Genomic DNA, 26,882 nt, shown 5'->3' with positions numbered 1-26,882 from the left:
ATGAGGACAAGTGCAGTTTTTCCATTAACTTTCTAAATTAACTTGGGATTTTATCACTTGACATATCAATCATATATTGGGAAGGATCCTATAAATCAAGACTGTGAATGCATGTACCACTCCTGATAGATTAATTATTAATGACTAATTATTACACCCTGAAACTGTGTATAATGTGTTAGAAATGTGTGAGTGTAGGACCAGTAAAGGCTATGGCATTGAGCCACTATTTAGCAATGTGAGTAAGAGTTAGGCCAGACAACAAAGACAACTGAGACAACTGAGAAACAACTGAGAAACTAAGATAAAGAGGCCTCCTGTGTGTGTGTATGTGTGTATGCATGTGTGTATATGTGTGTGTGTGTGTGTGTGTGTGTGAACTGATGGTCAGTAGAGAAGTTTTAGAGTGGAAAACTACAGCCCGCCTACAGAGGGGAGAGATTTTTTTGTATGACGTATGAGTATAAAAGATGGACTCTGAAATTGTGATGGCAGAATTCTCAATGAATAAATATCTCTGACTATGCAGACCGGGACTCTGGCCGTTACTTAAATCCCAAAAGACATACAACCTTTTGGGAGACGCACAGAGACACTAAAATAGTTTGTTAAATAATTCACGTAACAACTCCAAATAAATAAATATGATACCTGATGCTTCTCTTTTTTAAGTAGAATATGTGTAAATATTGGACTAAAAATTGTGCCTTCCTGTATATTTATGCTAAAATATTTATATTCTACTGGGCCATTTACTTTATGCTCATATTCTTATATTTTATTATTTCTTGTTGCATTATCGAGAAGGAACCTGCAAGTAAGCGTTTCATTCCACCTGTATGCAACCTGGACTCAGGGGTAGACATAACATAATAAACGTAAATTCGTGATAAACCAATTAATTTAATATGTAACATTTCATATGGTATGTATAAATTTATGGATGCCCATCATCCATTTCATATGATATATTACCAATTAAAATTTGTATGATATGCTACGAATTGGAATTCCTACAATATGGCAATTCGTACTATATGTTACACATTTTCTAAATGTATGATATGTTACAAATTCCAATTTGTTGTGGCTAACGCTAACCTTAGCTAGATGGCTAACATTAGCTAGGCTAGCGGTTAGGTGAAAGGGTTAAGCTTAGCTATCATGCTAAGAAGTTGCAAAGTAGCAAGTACCTAAAGTTGTCTGTGATGAGAATCAAACACGCAACCTTTGGGTTGCAAGACGTTCACATTATACGCCCACCCACCCTACTTTCTGCCTTAAGTAACCTGTTTTATTTAACCATACCAAACATAACATATCATACTAATTTGAGTGTCCCGAATTTAAATGTACTATATTACCTCTAGTCTATGAGACCAGGCTGGTGTATACCATGAGTGTCCCGTACATATAGGACTAATAAAACGTTAAACTTTAAAATGTGTCTATATGTCTTGTGCTTCAAAAGCATGGACAAACTGCGTGAAATTACATAATCTTTTAATATATAGCTAGATATAATCCCAGCTATTCACTTTACTCAACAATACTGGAAATTGGAATATAGGCAACTTTGTATCTGCTCATAAAAATGTATACTTTATGTTATCAAACCTGCCCACGTGCTGAGCCTCGTCACCCCAGGGTGTTGTTCTCGATTGTGATTGGATATCAATATGGAAATAGGCGTGGTCGTTGTACTTTCGCGTAGTAGGCTCGTTGTGCAACTGTCTTGTCTGCTATAGTCTGTTGAGAAAATCGTTTTTACTGACGTACCTAGAGTCTCTAGTCAATTCAATACATTCTGTGGAAATGGCAAAGATTGAACTAAATCCAGTTGGAACGAACTTGTTGAAGAGTGTTTCTGGAGAGGTACGTATGTGTTGAAACGTCAATGTCTGTGTGAGATAATGGTGGGTTAGTTTAGGCTCCTAGCTAGCGCTAGCTATCTGTCTTGGAATATACATACTAAGTAGATACAGACCCAGGTTTTTACCGGGTCGGCCAGATATCTGTTTTCTCATTATCAGGTTGTGCCAGGTCTGGAAAGGTTGTGATTGGCTTTCCTAGCCAGCTAACTATTTACTTTGCGAGCCACAGGCAGCACTTTAATGATGATTGGTATAATGCCTCCCCTGCTGAAATCTACCTTATTATTGCAGCAAATTGTAAATGGAATCCCCCAGGTATGGGTCAAAGTGATCATTTGTAAGGGAATACAGTTCAGTAGAGGGAGCACAACCATTGATCTTCCCCATCTCAACCACTCCCCATCTACCTCCTCCCTCAACATTTCATCTCTCCTGATCACTTCTATTCTGCCTCCCTCACTCCCTCAATGTTTCATAACATTGACTATTCACTCAGTCATCGTCTGTAAGCCACTAATGTACTTAATTCAACTTAAACATTCTCCTATGAGAGATAACATAACTACATTTACATTTTACATTAGTCATTTAGCAGACGCTCTTATCCAGAGCGACTTACAGTTAGTGAGTGCAGACATTTTCATACTGGCCCCCCATGGGAAACGAACCCACAACCTTGGCGTTGCAAAGGCCATGCTCTACCAACTGAGCTACAGGTAAGTAACTGTCCTCCCTCACTAACATAACTATTCAGGGAAGTAACCTCCCTCCCTCACTCAGGGGGCTCCCGAGTGGCGCACGGTAGTGATTGGGAGTCCCATAGGGCGGCGCACAATTGGACCAGCGTCGTCCGGGTTTGGCCGGGGTAGGCCGTCATTGTAAATAATAATTTGTTCTTAACTGACTTGCCTAGTTAAATAAAGGTAAAATAAATTTTTTTTCATAACATGTCAATTTTCTCTGTCATTTGTTGCAGAGTGTGGAGCTCCAGTCTTTATGGCGCGACCAGCCTGTGGTCCTGTTCTTCCTGCGTAGGTTTGGCTGCCAGGTGTGCCGCTGGACAGCAGCAGAGATCAGTAAACTTGAGCCAGACCTGACAGCCAACGGTATTGCCCTGGTGGGCATCGGACCTGAGGAGACAGGCCTGAAGGAGTTTAAGGAGGGGGGATTCTTCAAAGGAGGTAAAAAAAATCCATGGCTGTTTTGCAAAAAAATTATTCTAGATTCGGGGCACAGAGTCAGTTGTCTAAAATCACATTGGGCAATACACCAATGATGTCTACAACCCAACCTTTTTGACTTCTCAAGCAACCACAAATGTATTCAAACACAATTGACTTTTTAAAAAATGGTTAAAGAAAAATATTTTATTCAAGCAAATATAGTATATAAAAAATGTATCTTTGAATACCATTTACTTTTTAATGACAATATTTGTCATTTAGAATCAACAGAAGCTTTGTCACCCTTACACAACATATGTAGCTTCCTTTTGTAACACTCCGTGAGAGAGGGAGTGTCCTAAGGAGCCATAGTTACATAGTTATGGCCATTTACTTAGAAAGCAATAAACTTGCCTCCTGATGGATTTCACAGCCAACCTTAAATGCTCTGCTCTGCCATAGTAAGAGTTTTGAGAATTTGTGGATCGTATCATAATCATCCTGTTGTCTTCTGTGGCAGACCTTTACATTGACGAGAAAAAGCAGTGCTACAAGGATCTGGGCTTCAAAAGGTAAGTTAGGTCGTCTGTGTACTATTTACTTATCTAGATGTACTACTTGGAGTGCCAAGAAGTAAAAAATAGCTCTTGCATAGAACTTACATTTGTAATCTTACATTTGTAAACAGGTACACGGCTCTTAGTGTGGTTCCTGCAGCACTGGGGAAGAAAATACGAGAGGTTACGACAAAGGTAATGTTTGTGATTTCACTTTGTCCAATAACATTGCTGTATCATGGTTGACGCAGGACGGGGGTTATGTTCAGTTGATACTGCATGTATATGGCCTTTTCTGTCTGTCTGAGTGGAATTGGAAGGTGTTTTACATGGTTCGTCCTCCGCTCTGTCCTCCAGGCCAAAGCTCAAGGGATCCAGGGGAACTTCACTGGGGACCTCCTACAGAGTGGAGGCATGCTCATCGTGGCCAAAGGTAGGTCCAAACAAAGACACAGGGAGAAAAGGTTGAAGTACATTCCAGATAATCGCCAGACTGAACCATATATAGCTCAGAAATACACCATACAGCTGTCAGGGGTTGACCTGTATGGAAAGACATCTCACAGCTGTTGTGATTAGAATTGATTGCTGGAAAGATACGTTTTTCAAATATTATCTAAATACATTAAAGAAAGCAATGTGTGATAATAAGTGTCATGAGTTAAGATCCTCAGGGGATTTTTTCATAAATAGCTGAAATGCTTTGGCCACTTTTTGTGTACTGTACCAAAGATTTTTATAACTAACCCAAGATACACTACAGCCTGTTGTTTCCAATGGGAGCAAATGAAGCATAGTAAGCAGAACAAGCAAGGAGGTGGGCAAAACCAAGCACGAGCTAGCGAGATCCTATTGGTTCGTTCTAGCATGTATTTGCATATTTCCATTAGGGTACGCCTACCTTATGAAGTCTGCGTGTGGAATGACTAAATTCGCCCTTGCACGCTTCTAAACAAGGCACCAGTCTCGCTCCATCTTCTCCCACTGCCGGCCACTGGGCTTCCTCTCATCACCATATTTGGTGGTGAGTGGAAATTCCAACCACATGCTTCAGATTTATACATCAGCTGAAACATCTGGCTCCTTGTTCTATCTGTGACTAAACTATAGACTCTCCACCAGAGGGCAGTGTGATAACATGTCAGTTGACACTGGACTGGTATTTGAGGTTGTTGGCATGCATCTCGGCCTGTCCATGCTGTGTTTGTGTACTATACAGGTGGAGAAAAAGTTCTGCTGCACTTTGTCCAGGATTCACCCGGAGACTATGTACCATTGGAGGACATTTCCAAGGCTCTCGACATCTCAGCCAATGTACAGGCAGGGGAGAGACCACAGGTAAGTTGGCACCCTACCAATGACGGGTAAGGCAAGAACATGCTTGAGAGAGACAATGTTCTGGAATAATTTATATTTATATTATCATGATTTAGTGATTACTGCTGGTGTGAAAGGGCACAGAGTGGAACTTTTTGATCTGATCCTCACTCTGAGATAAAGAGCTGAGTTTTTCCAAGCTGCAGACAAGTTCCTTATGGTGATTTTCCACTGATGCTGTGTGCAGACATAGCCACACATGTATCAGAGAATACTCCTTATTGACAATGCCACACACGTTCTGCCTGCACTCCATGATCCAGATCTCTTCTTCAATTTTAGATAGGCAGCCTGCAGTGGCGGCTCCTGAAAAAATTCTCAGGGGGGGCAATTTTTCTGATGATTTAGGTGACCTACACACATTTTAAAAAAGATATGTCCAGCAACAACATGAAGACAGGGGCAGCATATAAGTCAATACCAGAAGCATTTATTGACTGATCTCAAAAGTGTTGGCTTACCAGGGTTGGTGGAGCCCTCAGTTTCATCTTTGCCTCGCAAGTTAACTCAAACACTCCGCAAAACTTCACACACTGGATTAGCCGGCTGAGGATGTGGCGGTTCTTGCTAATGTCGTAGTAAATATATTTGTTATAGTGAATATGGAATATGATATGTTGAGTAAAATGTTGTGCTAAGATCTATTTAGGTCAGGAGCTGGTTATAAGTTCTGTTCCTATCCAATAACAATGGACAAAAGGGTCCTATCTTGTCAGCCTTGTCAGTTTCAGTTCTCCAGTAAACTTGTGATTATCAACACTAACCTCATCGTTGTGGCGGCGGACAGCTAGCCTGTATCCCTCATCCAGTTGAGTGGGAATGTTCACTCTCCCCAAAGCAGACAATCTCAAACAGCTATCCATGTGGGTCTTTGACAGCTCATGTTTCTTAATCTTTCCTGAAAGATGGTGCATGTCCGTTACACACCAGTCGCTGTCCAAGCGGTGCTGTCTGCCGTGCCGCCTTCAGGGTGAAAGAGTAAGCAGGGGTAGCAGAAGACTGCATTAGCTACATCGCAGCCTGCTAGCCAGGTTTTTCGTTCGTACCAATTTTTGGAAAATCCTCGGGTGTAGGACTTCCCCCTTTAGTAGAAACCTGTTGAATTATTAAATTTGGTCTGGGAGGTCCTAATTGTTTCGTTGCCAATTTATCTTCATTTGTTCGCCGACAAAAAGTAACTTATTTCAAAGAGACAATCGAGTTGCACTGAACGCTATAGCCATTTTCACAGTAGTAGTGAATTGATTGATGAGGCTACCCGCTCTTTTTTAGTTACGTTCATGGTTACGTTACATTATGACGAAAGCGCGTAAGTGCAAGCCCTCAGAAACCCATAGAGATTGTATTGAAAGCTCTGATATTTGAAAAAAATGATTTTACATTAGAGGCTATGAGAGACTTCTGGGCGATTTTCAACCTGACTGGAAATCGCCCCCAAAAGGGGGGCCATTTGAAGCACGACTTTAGCCTGATTGGACATTTAGTGGCACTGTGGCAGATCAGACGTCTAGATTACAACACTGATAACTACTGTTGCCGTGATATAATTGATTAGAAAAAAAATCCCTTCCTTTTCCCGTTTGGCAGTGCGTCGCCCATATCGCCCTATTGAACACACCGCCCCTGGCAGCCTGTATTAATCAATTTTCAATCAATTTTATTTTATATAGCCCTTCTTACATCAGCTAATATCTCGAAGTGCTGTACAGAAACCCAGCCTAAAACCCCAAACAGCTAGTAATGCAGGTGTAGAAGCACGGTGGCTAGGAAAAACTCCCTAGAAAGGCGAAAGCCTAGGAAGAAACCTAGAGAGGAACCAGGCTATGAGGGGTGGCCAGTCCTCTTCTGGCTGTGCCGGGTGGAGATTATAACAGAACCATGCCAAGATGTTCAAAAATGTTCATAAGTGACAAGCATGGTCAAATAATAATCAGGAATAAATCTCAGTTGGCTTTTCATAGCCGATCATTAAGAGTTGAAAACAGCAGGTCTGGGACAGGTAGGGGTTCCATAACCGCAGGCAGAACAGTTGAAACTGGAATAGCAGCAAGGCCAGGCGGACTGGGGACAGCAAGGAGTCACCACGGCCGGTAGTCCCGACGTATGGTCCTAGGGCTCAGGTCTCTCAGTTGGCTTTTCATAGCCGATCATTAAAGAGTTGAAAACAGCAGGTCTGGGACAGGTAGGGGTTTCGTAGCCGCAGGCAGAACAGTTGAAACTGGAATAGCAGCAAGGCCAGGCGGACTGGGGACAGCAAGGTGTCATCATGCCCGGTAGTCCTGACGTATGGTCCTAGGGCTCAGGTTCTCAGAGAGAAAGAGAGAACGAGAGAATTAGAGAGAGCATACTTAAATTCACACAGGACACTGGATAAGACAGGAGAAGTACTCCAGGTATAACCAACTAACCCCAGCCCCCCGACACATAAACTACTGCAGCATAAATACTGGAGGCTGAGACAGGAGCGGTCCGGAGACACTGTGGCCCCATCCGAAGAAACCCCGGACAGGGCCAAACAGGAAGGATATAACCCCACCCACTCCGCCAAAGCACAGCCCCCGCACCACTAGAGGGATATCCCCAACCACCAACTTACAATCCTGAGACAAGGCCGAGTATAGCCCACAGAGGTCTCCACCACAGCACAAACCAAGGGGGGCGCCAACCCAGACAGGAAGATCACGTCAGTAACTCAACCCACTCAAGTGACGCACCCCTCCCAGGGACGGCATGAAAGAGCACCAGCAAGCCAGTGACTCAGCCCCTGCAACAGGGTTAGAGGCAGAGAACCCCAGTGGAGAGGGGAACCGGCCCGGCAGAGACAGCAAGGGCTGTTCGTTGCTCCAGCCTTTCCGTTCACCTTCACACTCCTGGGCCAGACTACACTCAATCATATGACCTACTGAAGAGATAAGTCTTCAGTAAAGACTTAAAGGTTGAGACCGAGTCTGCGTCTCTCACATGGGTAGGCAGACTGTTCCATAAAAATGGAGATCTATAGGAGAAAGCCCTGCCTCCCGCTGTTTGCTTAGAAATTCTAGGGACAATTAGGAGGCCTGCGTCTTGTGACCGTAGCGTACGTATTGGTATGTACGGCAGGACCAACTCGGAAAGATAGGTAGGAGCAAGCCCATGTAACGCTTTATAGGTTAACAGTAAAACCTTGAAATCAGCCCTTGCCTTAACAGGAAGCCAGTGTAGGGAAGCTAGCACTGGAGTAATATGATCAAATTTCTTGGTTCTAGTCAGGATTCTAGCAGCCGTATTTAGCACTAACTGAAGTTTATTTAGTGCTTTATCCGGGTAGCCGGAAAATAGAGCATTGCAGTAGTCTAACCTAGAAGTAACAAATGCATGGATTAATTTTTCTGCATCATTTTTGGACAGAAAATTTCTGATTTTTGCAATGTTACGTAGATGGAAAAAAGCTGTCCTTGAAACAGTCTTGATATGTTCGTCAAAAGAGAGATCAGGGTCAAGAGTAACACCGAGGTCCTTCACAGTTTTATTTGAGACGACTTTACAACCATCTAGATGAATTGTCAGATTTAACAGAAGATCTCTTTGTTTCTTGGGACCTAGAACAAGCATCTCTGTTTTGTCCGAGTTTAAAAGTAAAAAGTTTTCAGCCATCCACTTCCTTATGTCTGAAACACAGGCTTCTAGCGAGGGCAATTTTGGGGCTTCACCATGTTTCATTGAAATGTACAGCTGTGTGTCATCCGCATAGCAGTGAAAGTTAACATTATGTTTTCGAATAACATCCCCAAGAGGTAAAATATATAGTGAAAACAATAGTGGTCCTAAAACGGAACCTTGAGGAACACCGAAATGTACAGTTGATTTGTCGGAGGACAGACCATTCACAGAGACAAACTGATATCTTTCCGACAGGTAGGATCTAAACCAGGCCAGAACTTGTCCGTGTAGACCAATTTGGGTTTCCAGTCTCTCCAAAAGAATGTGGTGATCGATGGTGTCAAAGGCAGCACTAAGGTCTAGTAGCACGAGGACAGATGCAGAGCCTCGGTCTGACGCCATTAAAAGGTCATTTACCACCTTCACAAGTGCAGTCTCAGTGCTATGATGGGGTCTAAAACCAGACTGAAGCATTTCGTATACATTGTTTGTCTTCAGAAAGGCAGTGAGTTGCTGCGCAACAGCTTTTTCTAAAATTTTTGAGAGGAATGGAAGATTCGATATAGGCCGATAGTTTTTTATATTTTCCGGGTCAAGGTTTGGCTTTTTTCAAGAGAGGCTTTATCACTGCCACTTTTAGTGAGTTTGGTACACATCCGGTGGATAGAGAGCTGTTTATTATGTTCAACATAGGAGGGCCAAGCACAGGAAGCAGCTCCTTCAGCAGTTTAGTAGGAATAGGATCCAGTATGCAGCTTGAAGGTTTAGAGGCCATGATTATTTTCATCATTGTGTCAAGAGATATAGTACTAAAACACTTAAGTGTCTCTCCCGATCCCAGGCCCTCGCAGAGCTGTGCAGATCCAGGACAGCTAAGCCCTGGAGGAATACGCAGATTCAAAGAGGAGTCCGTAATTTGCTTTCTAATGGTCATGATCTTTTCCTCAAAGAAGTTGAAAGCCATCCTCTCTTGGGGAATGCTGCTTTTTAGTTAGCTTTGCAACAGTATCAAAAAGAAATTTTGGATTGTTCTTATTTTCCTCAATTAAGTTGGAAAAGTAGGATGATCGAGCAGCAGTGAGGGCTCTTCGGTACTGCACGGTACTGTCTTTCCAAGCTAGTCGGAAGACTTCCAGTTTGGTGTGGCGCCATTTCCGTTCCAATTTCCTGGAAGCTTGCTTCAAAGCTCGGGTATTTTCTGTATACCAGGGAGCTAGTTTCTTATGACAAATGTTTTTCGTTTTTAGGGGTGCAACTGCATCTAGGGTATTGCGCAAGGTTAAATTGAGTTCCTCAGTTAAGTGGTTAACTGATTTTTGTCCTCTGACGTCCTTGGGTAGGCAGAAGGAGTCTGGAAGGGCATCAATGAATTTTTGTGTTGTTTGAGAATTTATAGCACGACTTTTGATGCTCCTTGGTTGGGGTCTGAGCAGATTATTTGTTGCGATTGCAAATGTAATAAAATGGTGGTCCGATAGTCCAGGATTTTGTGGAAAAACATTAAGATCTACAACATTTATTCCATGGGACAAAACTAGGTCCAGAGTATGACTGTGGCAGTGAGTAGGTCCAGAGACATGTTGGACAAAACCCACTGAGTCGATAATGGCTCCGAAAGACTTTTGGAGTGGGTCTGTGGACTTCTCCATGTGAATATTAAAATCACCAAAAATTAGAATATGATCTGCTATGACTACAAGGTCTGATAGGAATTCAGGAAACTCAGAGAGGAACGCTGTATATGGCCCAGGAGGCCTGTAAACAGTAGCTATAAAAAGTGATTGAGTAGGCTGCATAGATTTCATGACTAGAAGCTCAAAAGATGAAAACGCCATTTTTTTTTGTAAATTGAAATTTGCTATCGTAAATGTTAGCAACACCTCCGCCTTTGCGGGATGCACGGGGAATATGGTCACTAGTGTAACCAGGAGGTGAGGCCTCATTTAACACAGCAAATTCATCAGGCTTAAGCCATGTTTCAGTCAGGCCAATCACATCGAGATTATGATCAGTGATTAGTTCATTGACTATGACTGCCTTTGAAGTGAGGGATCTAACATTAAGTAACCCTATTTTGAGATGTGAGGTATCACGATCTCTTTCAATAATGGCAGGAATGGAGGAGGTCTTTATCCTAATAAGATTGCTAGGGTGAACACCGCCATGTTTAGTTTTGCCCAACCTAGGTCGAGGCACAGACACAGTCTCAATGGGTATGGCTGAGCTGACTACACTGACTGTGCTATTGGCAGACTCCACTAAGCTGGCAGGTTGGCTAACAGCCTGCTGCCTGGCCTGCACCCTATTTCACTGTGGGGCTAGAGGAGTTAGAGCCCTATCTATGTTGGTAGATAAGAGGAGAGCACCCCTCCAGCTAGGATGGAGTCCGTCACTCCTCAGCAGGTCAGGCTTGGTCCTGTTTGTGGGTGAGTCCCAGAAAGAGGGCCAATTATCCACAAATGTTATCTTTTGGGAGGGGCAGAAAACAGTTTTCAACCAGCGATTAAGTGCTGAGACTCTGCTGTAGAGCTCGTCACTTCCCCTAACTGGGAGGGGGCCAGAGACAATTACTCGATGCCGACACATCTTTCTAGCTGATTTACAAGCTGAAGCTATGTTGCACTTGGTGACCTCTGACTGTTTCATCCTAACATCGTTGGTGCCGACGTGGATAACAATATCTCTATACTCTCTACACTCGCCAGTTTTAGCTTTAGCCAGCACCATCTTTAGATTAGCCTTAACGTCGGTAGCCCTGCCCCCTGGTAAACAGTGTATGATCGCTGGGTGATTCGTTTTAAGTCTAATACTGCGGGTAATGGAGTCGCCAATGACTAGGGTTTTCAATTTGTCAGAGCTAATGGTGGGAGCCTTCGGCGTCTCAGACCCCGTAACGGGAGGAGTAGAGACTAGAGAAGACTCAGACTCAGACTCCGACTCGCTACATAATGGGGAAAACCGGTTGAAGGTTTCTGTCGGCTGAATGAGCGACACCGGTTGAGCATTCCAACAGTATTTCCCTCCAGAAGCCATGAGAAAGTTGTCCGGCTGCGGGGACTGTGCGGGGGGATTTATACTAACGTTACTGTCTGTACTTACTGGTGGCACAGACGCTGTTTCTTCCTTTCCTACACTGAGATTACCCTTGCCTAACGATTGCGTCTGAAGCTGGGCTTGTAGCACAGCTATTTTCGCCGTAAGGCGATCGTTCTCCTGTATATTATGAGTACAGCGACTGCAATTAGAAGACATCATGTTAATGTTACTACTTAGCTTCGGCTGTTGAAGATGTTGATGAACCATGTCCAGATTATGACTCTTATTATTATGACTCTTACTTCTCCAAACCTCTTTGAGCCTTGACAATGGTCTTTCTGGCTGGTGTAATAGTTCTTTCAGCATATCCCTACAGTATGAGGTTTTGAAATGGCTCCCATGAGAACCCGATGATGGCTCATAGTGCTCCTGTGGAATCAGGAAGAGAACAGATAGACCAAGAATACCATAGCTGCTGTGTCATCTCCAGAGGATGTTCCTGTGAATACAGTGAGGGAAAAAAGTATTTGATCCCCTGCTGATTTTGTACGTTTGCCCACTGACAAAGAAATTATCATTCTATAATTTTAATGGTAGGTTTATTTGAACAGTGAAATCCAGAAAAATGCATGTCAAAAATGTTATAAATTGATTTGCATTTTAATGAGGGAAATAAGTATTTGACCCCCTCTCAATCAGAAAGATTTCTGGCTCCCAGGTGTTTTTTATACAGGTAACGAGCTGAGATTAGGAACACACTCTTAAAGGGAGTGCTCCTAATCTCAGCTTGTTACCTGTATAAAAGACACCTGTGCACAGAAGCAATCAATCAATCAGATTCCAAACTCTCCACCATGGCCAAGACCAAAGAGCTCTCCAAGGATGTCAGGGACAAGATTGTAGACCTACACAAGGCTGGAATGGGCTACAAGACCATCGCCAAGCAGCTTGGTGAGAAAGTGACAACAGTTGGTGCGATTATTCGCAAATGGAAGAAACACAAAATAACTGTCAATCTCCCTCGGCCTGGGGCTCCATGCAAGATCTCACCTCGTGGAGTTGCAATGATCATGAGAACGGTGAGGAATCAGCCCAGAACTACACGGGAGGATCTTGTCAGTGATCTCAAGGCAGCTGGGACCATAGTCACCAAGAAAACAATTGGTAACACACTATGCCGTGAAGGACTGAAATCCTGCAGCGCCCGCAAGGTCCCCCTGCTCAAGAAAGCACATATACAGGCCCGTCTGAAGTTTGCCAATGAACATCTGAATGATTCAGAGGAGAACTGTGTGAAAGGGTTGTGGTCAGATGAGACCAAAATCGAGGTCTTTGGCATCAACTCAACTCGCCGTGTTTGGAGGAGGAGGAATGCTGCCTATGACCCCAAGAACACCATCCCCACCGTCAAACATGGAGGTGGAAACATTATGCTTTGGGGGTGGTTTTCTGCTAAGGGGGCAGGACAACTTCACCGCATCAAAGGGACAATGGACGGGGCCATGTACCGTCAAATCTTGGGTGAGAACCTCCTTCCCTCAGCCAGGGCATTGAAAATGGGTCGTGGATGGGTATTCCAGCATGACAATGACCCAAAACACACGGCCAAGGCAACATGGAGTGGCACAAGAAGAAGCACATTAAGGTCCTGGAGTGGCCTAGCCAGTCTCCAGACCTTAATCCCATAGAACATCTGTGGAGGGAGCTGAAGGTTCGAGTTGCCAAACGTCAGCCTCGAAACCTTAATGACTTGGAGATCTGCAAAGAGGAGTGGGACAAAATCCCTCCTGAGATGTGTGCAAACCTGGTGGCCAACTACAAGAAACGTCTGACCTCTGTGATTGCCAACAAGGGTTTTGCCACCAAGTACTAAGTCATGTTTTGCAGAGGGGTCAAATACATACTTCTCTCATTTAAAATGCAAATCAATTTATAACATTTTTGACATGTTTTTCTGGATTTTTTGTTGCTATTCTGTCTCACTGTTCAAATAAACCTACCATTAAAATTATAGACTGATCATGTCTTTGTCAGTGGGCAAACGTACAAAATCAGCAGGGGATCAAATACTTTTTTCCCTCACTGTAGGTTGAGCTGTTGATCATTTGTTGTAGGGAGAGGTCAGCCTGGCAGGGTTTACATTTTTAACCTGTAGAAAATATTCTTGGTGATTTAATAGTTAATGTGTTAGAATCTGTCTAAATAATGTCTTATCTTAAACCACCATTCAGATAAACAAATTGGAGCTATAAAGTTGTCTGTTTACTGATGAGTGCCCGGTCTGGCCATCTTGAGGTTATACAAACAGCCTCTTCCTGTTTACATTTACATTTGACATTTAAGTCATTTAGCAGACGCTCTTATCCAGAGCGACTTACAGTTAGTGAGCGCATACATGTTTCACTATTAGTTCATGTCATTTACTTTCAATTTGCATACAGCCCTTTGAATAGTCACTAGGAGTGTGCATATTTCCCTTTCAAGATGATTTGATACGTATCTAGATACATGGGCTCCGAAATGATACAGGAACGATACATTTTAGTTTGAAACAATTCGGTGCTATTAGGTTTGATTAGAGAATGAATCGATGTGATCCGGTTTGATACGATTCGATGCACTAACATTTGTTTCATCAACACATTCATTTTACATTCTAAACTAAAATCTTCTGCTGATGGAGCTCATGAGCTGGGCCTGTCTGAGCTGGGCCTGTCTGAGCTGGGCCTGTCTGAGCTGGGCCTGTCTGAGCTGGGCCTGTCTGAGCTGGATCTGTCTGAGCTGGGCCTGTCTGAGCTGGGCCTGTCTGAGCTGGGCCTGTCTGAGCTGGGCCTGTCTGAGCTGGGCCTGTCTGAGCTGGATCTGTCTGAGCTGGGCCTGTCTGAGCTGGGCCTGTCTGAGCTGGATCTGTCTGAGCTAGATCTGTCTGAGCTGGGCCTGTCTGAGCTGGGCCTGTCTGAGCTGGATCTGTCTGAGCTGAAGTGTGTGTGTGTCAGGGTTTCCGTCAGGAAAATGTGGCACCGGACATTTGACCAGCAGCATTTTAATTTATCGGACATTTGAGAAATGTACCGGCCCCATATGCATTGGTTGCGTAACCTGATTAGGACATCCACCCACGTGCTCAGAATGACAGAAATCACATTTAGATTATGGTAATTCATATTAACAGAACATGCAATTCGAGGATGCAACGATATGTAACAACTAGCATGGGTTGATAATATGACTAGGATTGTGCCTTTGGCTAATGAACAATGAAAGAAAGTTGATATAAAATAATTGCCTCACGGATATGCTCAGAATTTGGCTAGGCTACGCAAGGTGCCTCAAAATATGTAGTAAAACGTTCAGGTTTCAATCAATTAAGTATATGTTTCCAAATTCATACTGCCTCCAGCTCATTGCAAAGTGGTGTGTGATGTGCTGACGAAGCCTGCCTTCCGTTGCATATACATTTGCTGTTTGAGATGCTGTAGCAGCAGCTCTCGGGCTGTCTGTCAGATTTTCCGCCCAAAGGCTCTATATCTGTATGCTGTATGTGTGTGATAAATAGGATACATAACAAATATACTGTAGGGAAGACTGGGGATGGGTGTAACACTTTTCACCTTTTCGTCAGTTTCTCAGAGGACGTTTATGGTAATGTATTCAAAACTTGATACAAACAACCTACATCTGTCCTTTACAAATTGGTGTGGTTATTATATATGTAAAACAAACTGCAAATGCATGGTGTTGTCTTAAATACAAGTAGTGAAGTGTTACAATTTACCCCATGGTCTGGGTTAGTTGTAACAGTGCTTGAGGTGAATTGTAACATAATGAGAGGGCATAAATCATGACATGCAACTAATTATTGAACGCCTTTGTAGAGACCATGAGAGCAACATTGCCATGCTTTAACATTTTGTTTGGCAGAAATAATAATAAATATAAATAATAAAATGTTTATTATTTTACCCTACACTAAATGGTATTTCTCAACCAAACAACAACTAGGCTGTCCTGGGGTACAGGCTTGGTGGGCCCATAATTTGCATTCCCAGCACCACCCAGACCTCCTTGGACTTGGAATTGTTAAAGTGCTCCATGCACATAATGCAGAAGTTTTCCTCATTGGAGGAATCTGAATCTTCTGGTTCAATGTGCTTTGTTTTTGCTTTTTTCTTAGGCAGGACAGTGTTTTGGTGTTGTTCAGTGTGGTTTGTCTTGGCTTGCTTCTTTCCATCTGTTTTTTTTAGGCAGGGCAAAAAAAAAAAATGTGACTTGACTTTTGATGCTCTTCTTCCAGTGCCTGCTTGACGGGTGTATCCGTCAATCTCAGTTTTTCTCCTCTTCCTACCCCTTGTTGTAATTTTCCTGGGACCTGCTTTTGGGAAGGGGCGTACATCAACTGGGTTGAAATCAGAACAGTAATCAGGTGTTTCCCAGCCACAGCCTGAACCATGTGGGGAGGTGCCCTGTGAAGTGGCTGGAGAGGTGGCCTGGGAGGCAGCTGGAGAGGTGGCCTGGATAGCAGTGGGCACAGTGGTCATAAATCAGCTGCCCTCAAGAGATACACTGACAACTTCTGCTCCTGCTCATACACAAAGACCCTGTTTCCACTACAGTAGCCTGCATGAGGAAGCTCTCTCAACCCCTTCTCCAGTAGCTTCTTTCTCTCTTTGCAGAATCTGTACAGCGTCACATAACATATGCCATACAAATTTGCAACTGATCTGATTGACTTCCCCTGCTCTGCTACATCATTTGATGCCCTTTCAAAGTGTGGAGAGGTACTCCCCTGTCTGTCTTTCTTTTCCATGGTCTCGGCATGCTGAAAGTAAAAGAAAAGATGTACCAAAAACATTCCGTTTTACTCAGGGTTAGTTGTAACATTTTCTCACAGGTTGTTACAACTAACCCTGACCCTTGCAGCCAATAGCTAGCTTCCATTTGAGCTAAATGTTCAAACTTTAGCATTGCTAATTTGCATCAAATATCTCTACACAGACTGGTTATAAACCTGATATACAGTGAGGGAAAAAAGTATTTGATCCCCTGCTGATTTTGTACGTTTGTCCACTGACAAAGAAATGATCAGTCTATAATTTTAATGGTAGGTTTATTTGAACAGTGAGAGACAGAATAACAACAAAAAAATCCAGAAAAACGCATGTAAAAAATGTTATAAATTGATTTGCATTTTAATGAGGGAAATAAGTATTTGACCCCTCTGCAAAACATGACTTAGTACTTGGTGGCAAAACCCTTGTTGGCAATCACAGAGGTCAGACGTTTCTTGTAGTTGGCCACCAGGTTTGTTGCACACATCTCAGGAGGGATTTTGTCCAACTCCTCTTTGCAGATGTTCTCCAAGTCATTAAGGTTTCGAGGCTGACGTTTGGCAACTCGAACCTTCAGCTCCCTCCACAGATTTTCTATGGGATTAAGGTCTGGAGACTGGCTAGGCCACTCCAGAACCTTAATGTGCTTCTTCTTGAGCCACTCCTTTGTTGCCTTGGCCGTGTGTTTTGGGTCATTGGCATGCTGGAATACCCATCCACAATCCATTTTCAATGCCCTGGCTGAGGGAAGGTGGTTCTCACCCAAGATTTGACGGTACATGGCCCCGTCCATCGTCCCTTTGATGCAGTGAAGTTGTCCTGTCCCCTTAGCAGAAAAACACCCCCAAAGCATAATGTTTCCACCTCCATGTTTGCTGGTGGGGATGGTGTTCTTGGGGTCATAGGCAGCATTCCTCCTCCTCCAAACACGGCGAGTTGAGTTGATGCCAAAGAGCTCCATTTAGGTCTCATCTGACCACAACACTTTCACCCAGTTCTCCTCTGAATCATTCAGATGTTCATTGGCAAACTTCAGACGGGCATGTATATGTGCTTTCTTGAGCAGGGGGACCTTGCGGGCGCTGCAGGATTTCAGTCCTTCACGGCGTAGTGTGATACCAATTGTTTTCTTGGTGACTATGGTCCCAGCTGCCTTGAGATCATTGACAAGATCCTCCCGTGTAGTTCTGGGCTAATTCCTCACCGTTCTCATAATCATTGCAACTCCACGAGGTGAGATCTTGCATGGAGCCCCAGGCCGAGGGAGATTGACAGTTATTTTGTGTTTCTTCCATTTGCGAATAATCGCACCAACTGTTGTCACCTTCTCACCAAGCTGCTTGGCGATGGTCTTGTAGCCCATTCCAGCCTTGTGTAGGTCTACAATCTTGTCCCTGACATCCTTGGAGAGCTCTTTGGTCTTGGCCATGGTGGAGAGTTTGGAATCTGATTGATTGATTGCTTCTGTGGACAGGTGTCTTTAATACAGGTAACAAACTGAGATTAGGAGCACTCCCTTTAAGAGTGTGCTCCTAATCTCAGCTCGGTACCTGTATAAAAGACACCTGGGAGCCAGAAATCTTTCTGATTGAGAGGGGGTCAAATACTTATTTCCCTCATTAAAATGCAAATCAATTTATAACATTTTTGACATGCGTTTTTCTGGATTTTTTTATTTGTTATTCTGTCTCTCACTGTTCAAATAAACCTACCATTAAAATTATAGACTGATCATGTCTTTGTCAGTGGGCAAACGTACAAAATCAGCAGGGGATCAAATACTTTTTTTCCTCACTGTAAGTTTGGTGAATGGAACTACAAATAAGTTGATGCCATCACAAAAACACATTTGGTCAAAATAATTACTTTCTTACCTCTAAATCAGATTTCTGTCAATATAATCTGCAGAGTTTATCACGTGAGGGTTCAGGACTAAACTGAGCATGTGCACAGTGAATCTCATGATTCTACCTCGCTCCTGATTGGAGTAATTGCAAGTGTTACAACCATCCCCAGTCTCCCCTACACAGGGGGGCAGGAAAGTAGCCTATTTGTGGTTAATTGCCATCACCCACTAATTAATTTGTCATTTTTGCAGATTAAGTGTTTGAGCTAGTAATGTATCAATATTAATAATTTACAAATGAGCTATGACATAGCCAATGAATATATAGCACAACTTTGGATTTAACCCCCATCTGAAAATGGTTTTGACCGTTTTGGAATTTTTTTGTGATCTTCTTTCTCCTCCGCTTTGGCCATGCAGTGTGCCTCGCAAAAGTTATTCCTCGTTATGAAATTATCAACTTTACCCTATATATCTAAAAATTACCATATACAAATCAAATTCGATTTGTCACATGCGCCGAATACAACAGGTGTAGACTTTACCGTGAAATGCTTACTTACAAACCCTTTCCCAACAATGCAGAGTTAAAAAGTAACAAAAATTAGCAAAAAAGGAAGCAGTAACACAATAAAATAACAGTAAAGAGACTATATACAAGGAGTACCGGTACCGAGTCAATGTGCAGTGGTACGAGGTAATATATACATGTAGGTAGGGATAAAAGTGACTAGGCAATCAGGATAGATAAACAGAGTTGAGTAGCAGCAGCGTATGTGAAAGTGGGTGTATGTGTGGTGTCAATGTGCGCGTGTGTGTGTGTGTGTGTGTGTGTGACCGTATGTAGTATGTGTGTTGGAGTGTCTGTGTAGTGTGTGTGTGTGGGTAGAGTCCAGTGAGTGTGCATAGAGCCGGTGCAAATAAAAGGGGGTCAATGCAAATAGTCATTGTAGCCAAAACGTTGGTGCCGTTTAAGATGAGGGAGGATGATAACATTTTTTATGAGCATGGCCTTATTGCTATTACAGCATATTGGATGACTGTCATTCATATTCCATTCACCCAGCTCAATGTAACATTGATAGGTTTATGCCACTACATGATACTAAAATGTTCCCTGTACCCATCATGAGGTTTCTACAACCTAGCCTATGAATGAAAGTTTACAACGTAGGTGCACAGGTTGAGAGAATTTTTAGTAATCAAGGTGACAGTGACACATTTTAATACCGCCTTGCACACTCTTGCCTGCATCTAGCTGATCTAGTGTGTAATCATTAGTCCAACAGTTGCAAATGAGAGTTTCTATTGGACAAAGGTATGTTTATCCCCGTTTCATCCAGTTTGCACCACGGATCACACGCAAACACAGTTCACTTTCATAGCAGCCACATAAAAACAGCATGATCACTTTGCTCGTTGTGTATATATAATTAGTTCTCTCAACGATCTATGCGCTCTCCTCCTCTCAGCTTTTCCCTTCACTTGTGGACCAGGCGAAAAAATCTTTCCAAGCCAAACCTTCATATCATGACCGCTAACCACTACACATAGCCTACATCGTTGTCACGTCATAGTCAACATAGCTACTAGAACTACCGCATTAGAAAACCCACTACAATCATGCAGTACAGTGTACAGTCTGAAAGCAGTTTAGCAGTTACACCGGCGGGCCCCGGTGGCAATAAATGAATAAAACCAAAAGCTTACCTTGACTTGGACGAGTTCCAGTGTTGGATAGCCTTAGCCAGCTAGCTAACATACTGTAGCATCCCTCTCTGTTTGAGCCGGGTGTTTGAGTAGGCTAAACTATAGTAGCTTGCTGCATTCACTAGCTAAGTGAAAGTTACAACCAAATATAGCTATCTCACCACATTGTATGCACTGCATTGCTAGCTAGCTATAGCTTATGCTTTCAGTACTAGATTCATTCTCTGATCCTTTGATTGGGTGGACAACATGTCAGTTCATGCTGCAAGAGTTCTGATAGGACGTCCTCAGGAAGTTGTCATAGTTACTGTGTAAGTCTATGGAAGGGGGTGAGAGCCATGAGCCTCCTAGGTTTTGTATCAAAGTCAATGTACCCAGAGGAGGACCGAAGGTAGCTGTCCTCCGGCTACACCATGGTGCTACCCTTCCCTAGGCTACTGTAGACCTTCCTTGTGTTTTAATCAATTGTTTGGTGACGTGAATATATTTAGTATAACTTTTTAAATGTTTCACTATTTTATGAAATTCACTGAGGAGGATGGTCCTCCCCTTCCTCCTCTGAGGAGCCTCCACTGGTATCCATTTGATTAATTGTTCAGCAGTCTTATGGCTTGGGGGTAGAAGCTGTTTAGGAGCCTTTTGGTCCCAGACTTGGTGCACTGATTGTTTAAAGCAAAACTACCAAAACTATTGCTGATGGTGAACCTGAACAATCAAAATAAAATCTATTGTAAGCCCTGTTGAGCAGGTAGGCTATAGCCAGATGAGTTATGTCTCCAGTAGCTTACTTTTATAAAATGTTTATCAGGTCATAGATAACATGAACTTAGCAAATTACATAGGTTGTTACTGAACTAATAAAGTCTAATATCTCGTATCCCATTTTAGCATTTAAATGCTGAAGGTGCAGCACAGATGTGCAAGATCAGGAACAGGCTGCCTACCTTGCATTGGTCAGCGCCAAGGGGCCAGGGTTCCGGTCTAGAAGCACAGTTTCTACTGCTCCTACAGTTTTGCTTCGGTACTACAGTTTAACTGACCCCCGGCCCAGAAATACAATTTCCATAGACAGCCACATAGAGAAGTCAGATTTTAAAATTCCTAATAACCTTTGTGCACAAAACATCCATTGAGTTATTCAAATAATTGTCACTGAGGCCGTTCTTTTTTTTAAATCACTCACAGCCGAAGATATTAACATTTTATATTCATCCAATGTCTGCCATGTTTTTGGATGACGTAGTCGCTGCTCCTGTGCCCACTGAGTACTAGTGCGCATGCGATGTTGGTCCCTATAAACCGGATGCAACCCGGTATGCCAGGGGTGTCAAACTCATTTTGCCCAAGGGGCCGCATTCGGTCTTCAACGAGGTCCGGAGGGCTGCAATGAAAATGTCTTATATTTCCTTGCTGTCAAAATTTGCTAAAAATTGTCCTCCATCCATCGAATTTTCGATGCTCCCTGATTGTCTGTGATTATTAGCGAGCTGGACAGTCAAACTGTATGAATATATGTCCGTTATCATTTCTACACAGTTTCGATTTGGTTTTACTCAAAACCACCTGCAGCTAGATGGGACCCCCTGGCGTATGTGAATGTGAGTAGATTACATTGGAAACAACAGTCAGATTTCTTGGACGAAGTCTCCAGTTCTTATTATACCTCAGTGGTCAGTGTGCGAATGGGCACAGTGCGCAGTTTGACTAGGCTACTGATATTCCCTGGGGTTGTTCGGCATGCAAAATGACTTGTAGATCTTTGACTGTCAACATTTTACATTTTAGCAGACACTCTTATCCAGAGCGACTTACAGTTAAGTGAGTGCATACATTTTTCAACACAGTTATATGCTTAGTTCGACACTGAAGGAGAAGACGCATCAGTTGTCACAAAAGATGAGGTATTTTCGGGAGGTAGAAAGTAATATGAGCAAAACATTTAAGTGAATCGGCAATTCGTAATGTTTAAATCGATTTTCTGACCGACGCATGCTACATTTGGATCAGTTTGGGGTCTGTGGACCGACGCAGTCGTATCTTCAACATTTTGAATCAGGGACCGATGCATATCGGTGAATCGTTACATCCCTAATAGTCACGTTTACATGTCCACCCATCGTTTGTCGTTCAACAACACAATAGTGTTTTTGGAAGCACATGCCTCGAGAAATTAAGAGTCATACTTCCAGGCGACTGAGTGGCTGGTGACCCGGTGATTGTTAGTGATGTCTGCAGGCCTAAGAGGCACAGTATGTGGGACACAACCACAGGCTACGCCATGGCAGGCCGATGTGCTGCTAACACTTCACAGTGCCAGGCTTAGAGCCAGCGCAGCATGGGTGTTTCACCGTGACTGCTAAGGACAAGCAGATGTCCTCTCAGCAGCTCGGGAACACAGCAACCTTTATGTTTTCTTATAAGGGTGAAGAGGTGGGTGAAATAAGCCTTTAGGCTCCAACATCTACACTGCAGTGCCGCGGTCTGTAACACTGGAATGCAATGCATTTCATAGATAACCATGATAAGATGGCTATCATGAGCTAAACATGACAACATGAGTTAAAAAGGCATGTGGCTATTTGATAATCACTTCACCTGACAATGCCGAGAAATGACCCCGCCTCACCCAGGGTGGGTGGGTTCATATGCCCACATAGGTCCGCTGGCCTGTCTGGCAGTAAACACAGTGTCACTCACAGGCTCCCATCTGTGTCTGAATCAGAGCTGGAAATGCTCCAGTTCTCCCAGGGGTATCACTTCAGGCCCTTGCAGCTCCGGCTCTGTGCCCCTGGCCATGGGCCCCAGGGACATTGTTCCACCCTCTCCCTCAGGAAGCCAGGAGGGTTCCCCTGGACAGGGCTTGGTGCACAGGGCATTGTGAGGTGGTCCCTAAATTCTACATTATAGGCCAGCTTCTGTGAGGTGTGCTGCATGGCAAAGAAGCAATGTGTTTCTCTTATTGGAAGATTTAATTAAGTTAATGTCATTTAACCTTTTAGGAGACCTACCGTCAGTTGTACGTCTGTGGCAGGAGACAGTTCCTGTGGCTGAAGGCCAAGTCCTGTTCTCAATGACTCATTAAAATGAAAATGTTTGAGCCAACACTTAGCTGCCCTAGTTGGCTGTAAATCCAGCCATTGTAGCATTTCATTTGACAGCAAAATTGATTAAATTTCATCCCTTCTCCAGAATGGGCTATAAGCTCTCCATTCCTGAGTTACCACATCTCTGAGAGTGGCATTCAGAAATAAATCAAACTACAGAACCTTATTCTACAGCATAAAATGAATCAAGCCCAAGGACCAGTACGTCCTCATCAATGCAGCCCACATAAAACTCAAAAGGCACAAAGAAATAGGAAATGAAAATACTGTCTGTAAAACAAAACATAGTAGCTATGCCGAAGTCCAAAACATATGGTATATCGCAGTACTACATACTAGCTATGGAAAAACGTGACGCGTCTTTCCCTGGATTTGCACCTACAGGCACATTGACTGCTGTGTGGGCTGCAATAATGACAATTTCCTCTGGACTGTATTTAGAACTGAAGGGATGTTCTAGAGCACAGGCTTTCACATGCTGATGAATGTGAGAGTTATAAATGTCCTACTACAACAACAGCTACTGTAGCAAGCAGAATATCAGAGAAAACCCTGTGGCAGAAAATCCTACTACTGTAATCTTGGAGCAGTGTGCTTTCTCATTATGTCACTCACAGTTTACTTACCTGTCTGAGTACATGTACAGCAGGGGTAGGCAACCCCGGTCTTGGAGAGCCGTAGGCACTTCATGTTTTTGATTTAATCGATCAGGAAGACCAGGTGTGTAGAATTTAGGCAATCACTGAACTGATCAATTAGCTCAGTTGGTCAGGTGTGGTGCCTAGTTGGAACAAAATCCTGCAGTACCTGCGGCACTCCAGGAACAGGGTTTCCTACCCCTGATGTATTTTAATTATCGTCATCCCCCTGAGTTATGTTTTTGAACTATTGTGTTGGCTTTGAATGAGTATATCTATGAAAGAGTACCCATTTTTCAGCCTTTCACTATGTGATAATATGCAGAATCTACTGCACACCCAGAGCTGATTAGTGAAGGTGCTGGAGGCAAAAGGCAAAGCTGAAGAAAAACAGGAAAAGGTCTCTGCACACTTCCAGTCAGATGCAAATGTATTTAATTGTGGCTGAGCTTTCGGTCAGTCTACCTTTTATCAGAGCACTATGTAAAATACCAATGTTTATCCATATAGTAGTATAATCTAGGTATCTCACTGCCTCTCTTCCAGTGCAACGATGATGTTTGTACCAGATGAAGCCTGAACACGCCCTGGACTTGTGACATCTCAAGTGCACTTTGGGGAGGAGAGCTGCACCCCGACCACCAATCAAGAGGGGTAAATCTGGACTGTGAAGCAGGATGATTATGACCATTTAAATCTGCGTCAATGTTTTTTATAATGGATACCCCAACTGGGTACAACCAAATCCGTTTTGATTCCTGATATAGTAGATTTCTAGATGTTTTCCAGCTTGTAAATCTGTGGATAATTCCAGCTTGACTGTGGATAATGTTATTAAATAGTATACATTTGCTTGTTTACTGGTGAGTCACTCCAGTTCCGTCACAGATCAGCTAACTTAAAGACTCACTGTATGCATGCTGATGTTGACTTAACACATGCCTTGGTACTGATTCCTATAAATAATCCTGACATTTTTTCCTTAATCAGATACCTCGCATAACATTTTGAACATTGAAGATTTTATTGAATAGTAATTGCTCAATTGTGTGACTTTCTACATTTAACTGAGTTTGAAATACTTTTTGTATGTATGTATTACATTTTAGTCATTTAGCAGATGCTCTTATCTAGAGCGACTTACAGGAGCAATTAGGGTTAAGTGCCTTGCTCAAGGGCACATCGACAGATTTTTCACCTAGTCGGCTCGGGGATTAGAACCAGCGACCCTTCGGTTACTGGCACAACGCTCTTAACCACTAAGCTACCTGCTGCCCCTGTATGTATATGTTGTGTCCTATTAAACTAGCTGTTTTGTGGCTTACGGGATTGTAATTAAGATTCAGAATACAATGACTGCACCCTGGTGTTGTTGAGTGTTTTGCAGAGATCTGTGAACACTTTCCACTCTCGTGAAATACAAACATGGAGTTCAGTCATCTGATCTGGACAGAGCTGCCAGCTGTTGGTTATAAGACCTTACAGTAAGCATATAATTTTTTACATGGAGAGCTGAAACTCACACAAACAAGCTATCAACTTCTCATGAATCAAATATTTGTACACCATCTGGAAGAAATAGCACCATTAGATTGACTTGGGTTTATCTAGGGAGAAATGTGTGTGTATATGTGTGTGGGGGAAAAAAGTATTTAGTCAGCCACCAATTGTGCAAGTTCTCCCACTTAAAAAGATGAGAGAGGCCTGTAATTTATCATCATAGGTACACGTCAACTATGACAGACAAAATTAGAAAAAAAATCCAGAAAATCACATTGTAGGATTTTTAATGAATTTATTTGCAAATTATGGTGGAAAATAAGTATTTGGTCAATAACAAAAGTTTCTCAATACTTTGTTATATACCCTTTGTTGGCAATGACACAGGTCAAACGTTTTCTGTAAGTCTTCACAAGGTTTTCACACACTGTTGCTGGCATTTTGGCCCATTCCTCCATGCAGATCTCCTCTAGAGCAGTGATGTTTTGGGGCTGTCGCTGGGCAACACAGACTTTCAACTCCCTCCAAAGATTTTCTATGGGGTTGAGATCTGGAGACTGCCTAGGCCACTCCAGGACCTTGAAATGCTTCTTACGAAGCCACTCCTTCGTTTCCCGGGCGGTGTGTTTGGGATCATTGTCATGCTGAAAGACCCAGACACGTTTCATCTTCAATGCCCTTGCTGATGGAAGGAGGTTTTCACTCAATCTCACGATACATGGCCCCATTCATTCTTTCCTTTACACGGATCAGTCGTCCTGGTCCCTTTGCAGAAAAACAGCCCCAAAGCATGATGTTTCCACCCCCATGCTTCACAGTAGGTATGGTGTTCTTTGGATGCAACTCAGCATTCTTTGTCCTCCACACACGACGAGTTGAGTTTTTACCAAAAAGTTATATTTTGGTTTCATCTGACCATATGACATTCTCCCAATCCTCTTCTGGATCATCCAAATGCACTCTAGCAAACTTCAGACGGCCCTGGACATGTACTGGCTTAAGCAGGGGGACACGTCTGGCACTGCAGGATTTGAGTCCCTGGCGGCGTAGTGTGTTACTGATGGTAGGCTTTGTTACTTTGGTCCCAGCTCTCTGCAGGTCATTCACTAGGTCCCCCTGTGTGGTTCTGGGATTTTTGCTCACCGTTCTTGTGATCATTTTGACCCCACGGGGTGAGATCTTGCTTGGAGCCCCAGATCGAGGGAGATTATCAGTGGTCTTGTATGTCTTCCATTTCCTAATAATTGCTCCCACAGTTGATTTCTTCAAACCAAGCTGCTTACCTATTGCAGATTCAGTCTTCCCAGCCTGGTGCAGGTCTACAATTTTGTTTCTGGTGTCCTTTGACAGCTCTGGTCTTGGCCATAGTGGAGTTTGGAGTGTGACTGTTTGAGGTTGTGGACAGGTGTCTTTTATACTGATAACAAGTTCAAATAGGTGCCATTAATACAGGTAACGAGTGGAGGACAGAGGAGCCTCTTAAAGAAGAAGTTACAGGTCTGTGAGAGCCAGAAATCTTGCTTGTTTGTAGGTGACCAAATACTTATTTTCCACCATAATTTGCAAATAAATTCATTAAAAATCCTACAATGTGATTTTCTGGATTTTT

At 43.1% G+C, this 26,882-nt stretch overlaps 1 protein-coding gene across 1 annotated transcript; it reads left to right on the top strand.

The window, feature by feature from the left end:
- Positions 1-1,706: 1,706 nt before the first annotated feature.
- Positions 1,707-24,624, top strand: prxl2b (peroxiredoxin like 2B). Its single transcript, XM_041893131.1, has 7 exons — positions 1,707-1,875; positions 2,851-3,055; positions 3,558-3,609; positions 3,726-3,789; positions 3,952-4,027; positions 4,814-4,932; positions 24,320-24,624. Exons 1-7 carry the CDS (start codon positions 1,816-1,818, stop codon positions 24,344-24,346), a joined length of 603 nt encoding a protein of 200 aa, XP_041749065.1. The 5' UTR covers positions 1,707-1,815; the 3' UTR covers positions 24,347-24,624.
- Positions 24,625-26,882: the final 2,258 nt, after the last annotated feature.

The sequence above is a fragment of the Coregonus clupeaformis genome, chromosome 12 (assembly GCF_020615455.1).
Source record: "Coregonus clupeaformis isolate EN_2021a chromosome 12, ASM2061545v1, whole genome shotgun sequence".
Lineage (NCBI taxonomy): Eukaryota > Metazoa > Chordata > Actinopteri > Salmoniformes > Salmonidae > Coregonus > Coregonus clupeaformis.
Note: the sequence above shows the minus strand (reverse complement) of the source record. Positions and strands in the feature narration are given on the sequence as shown.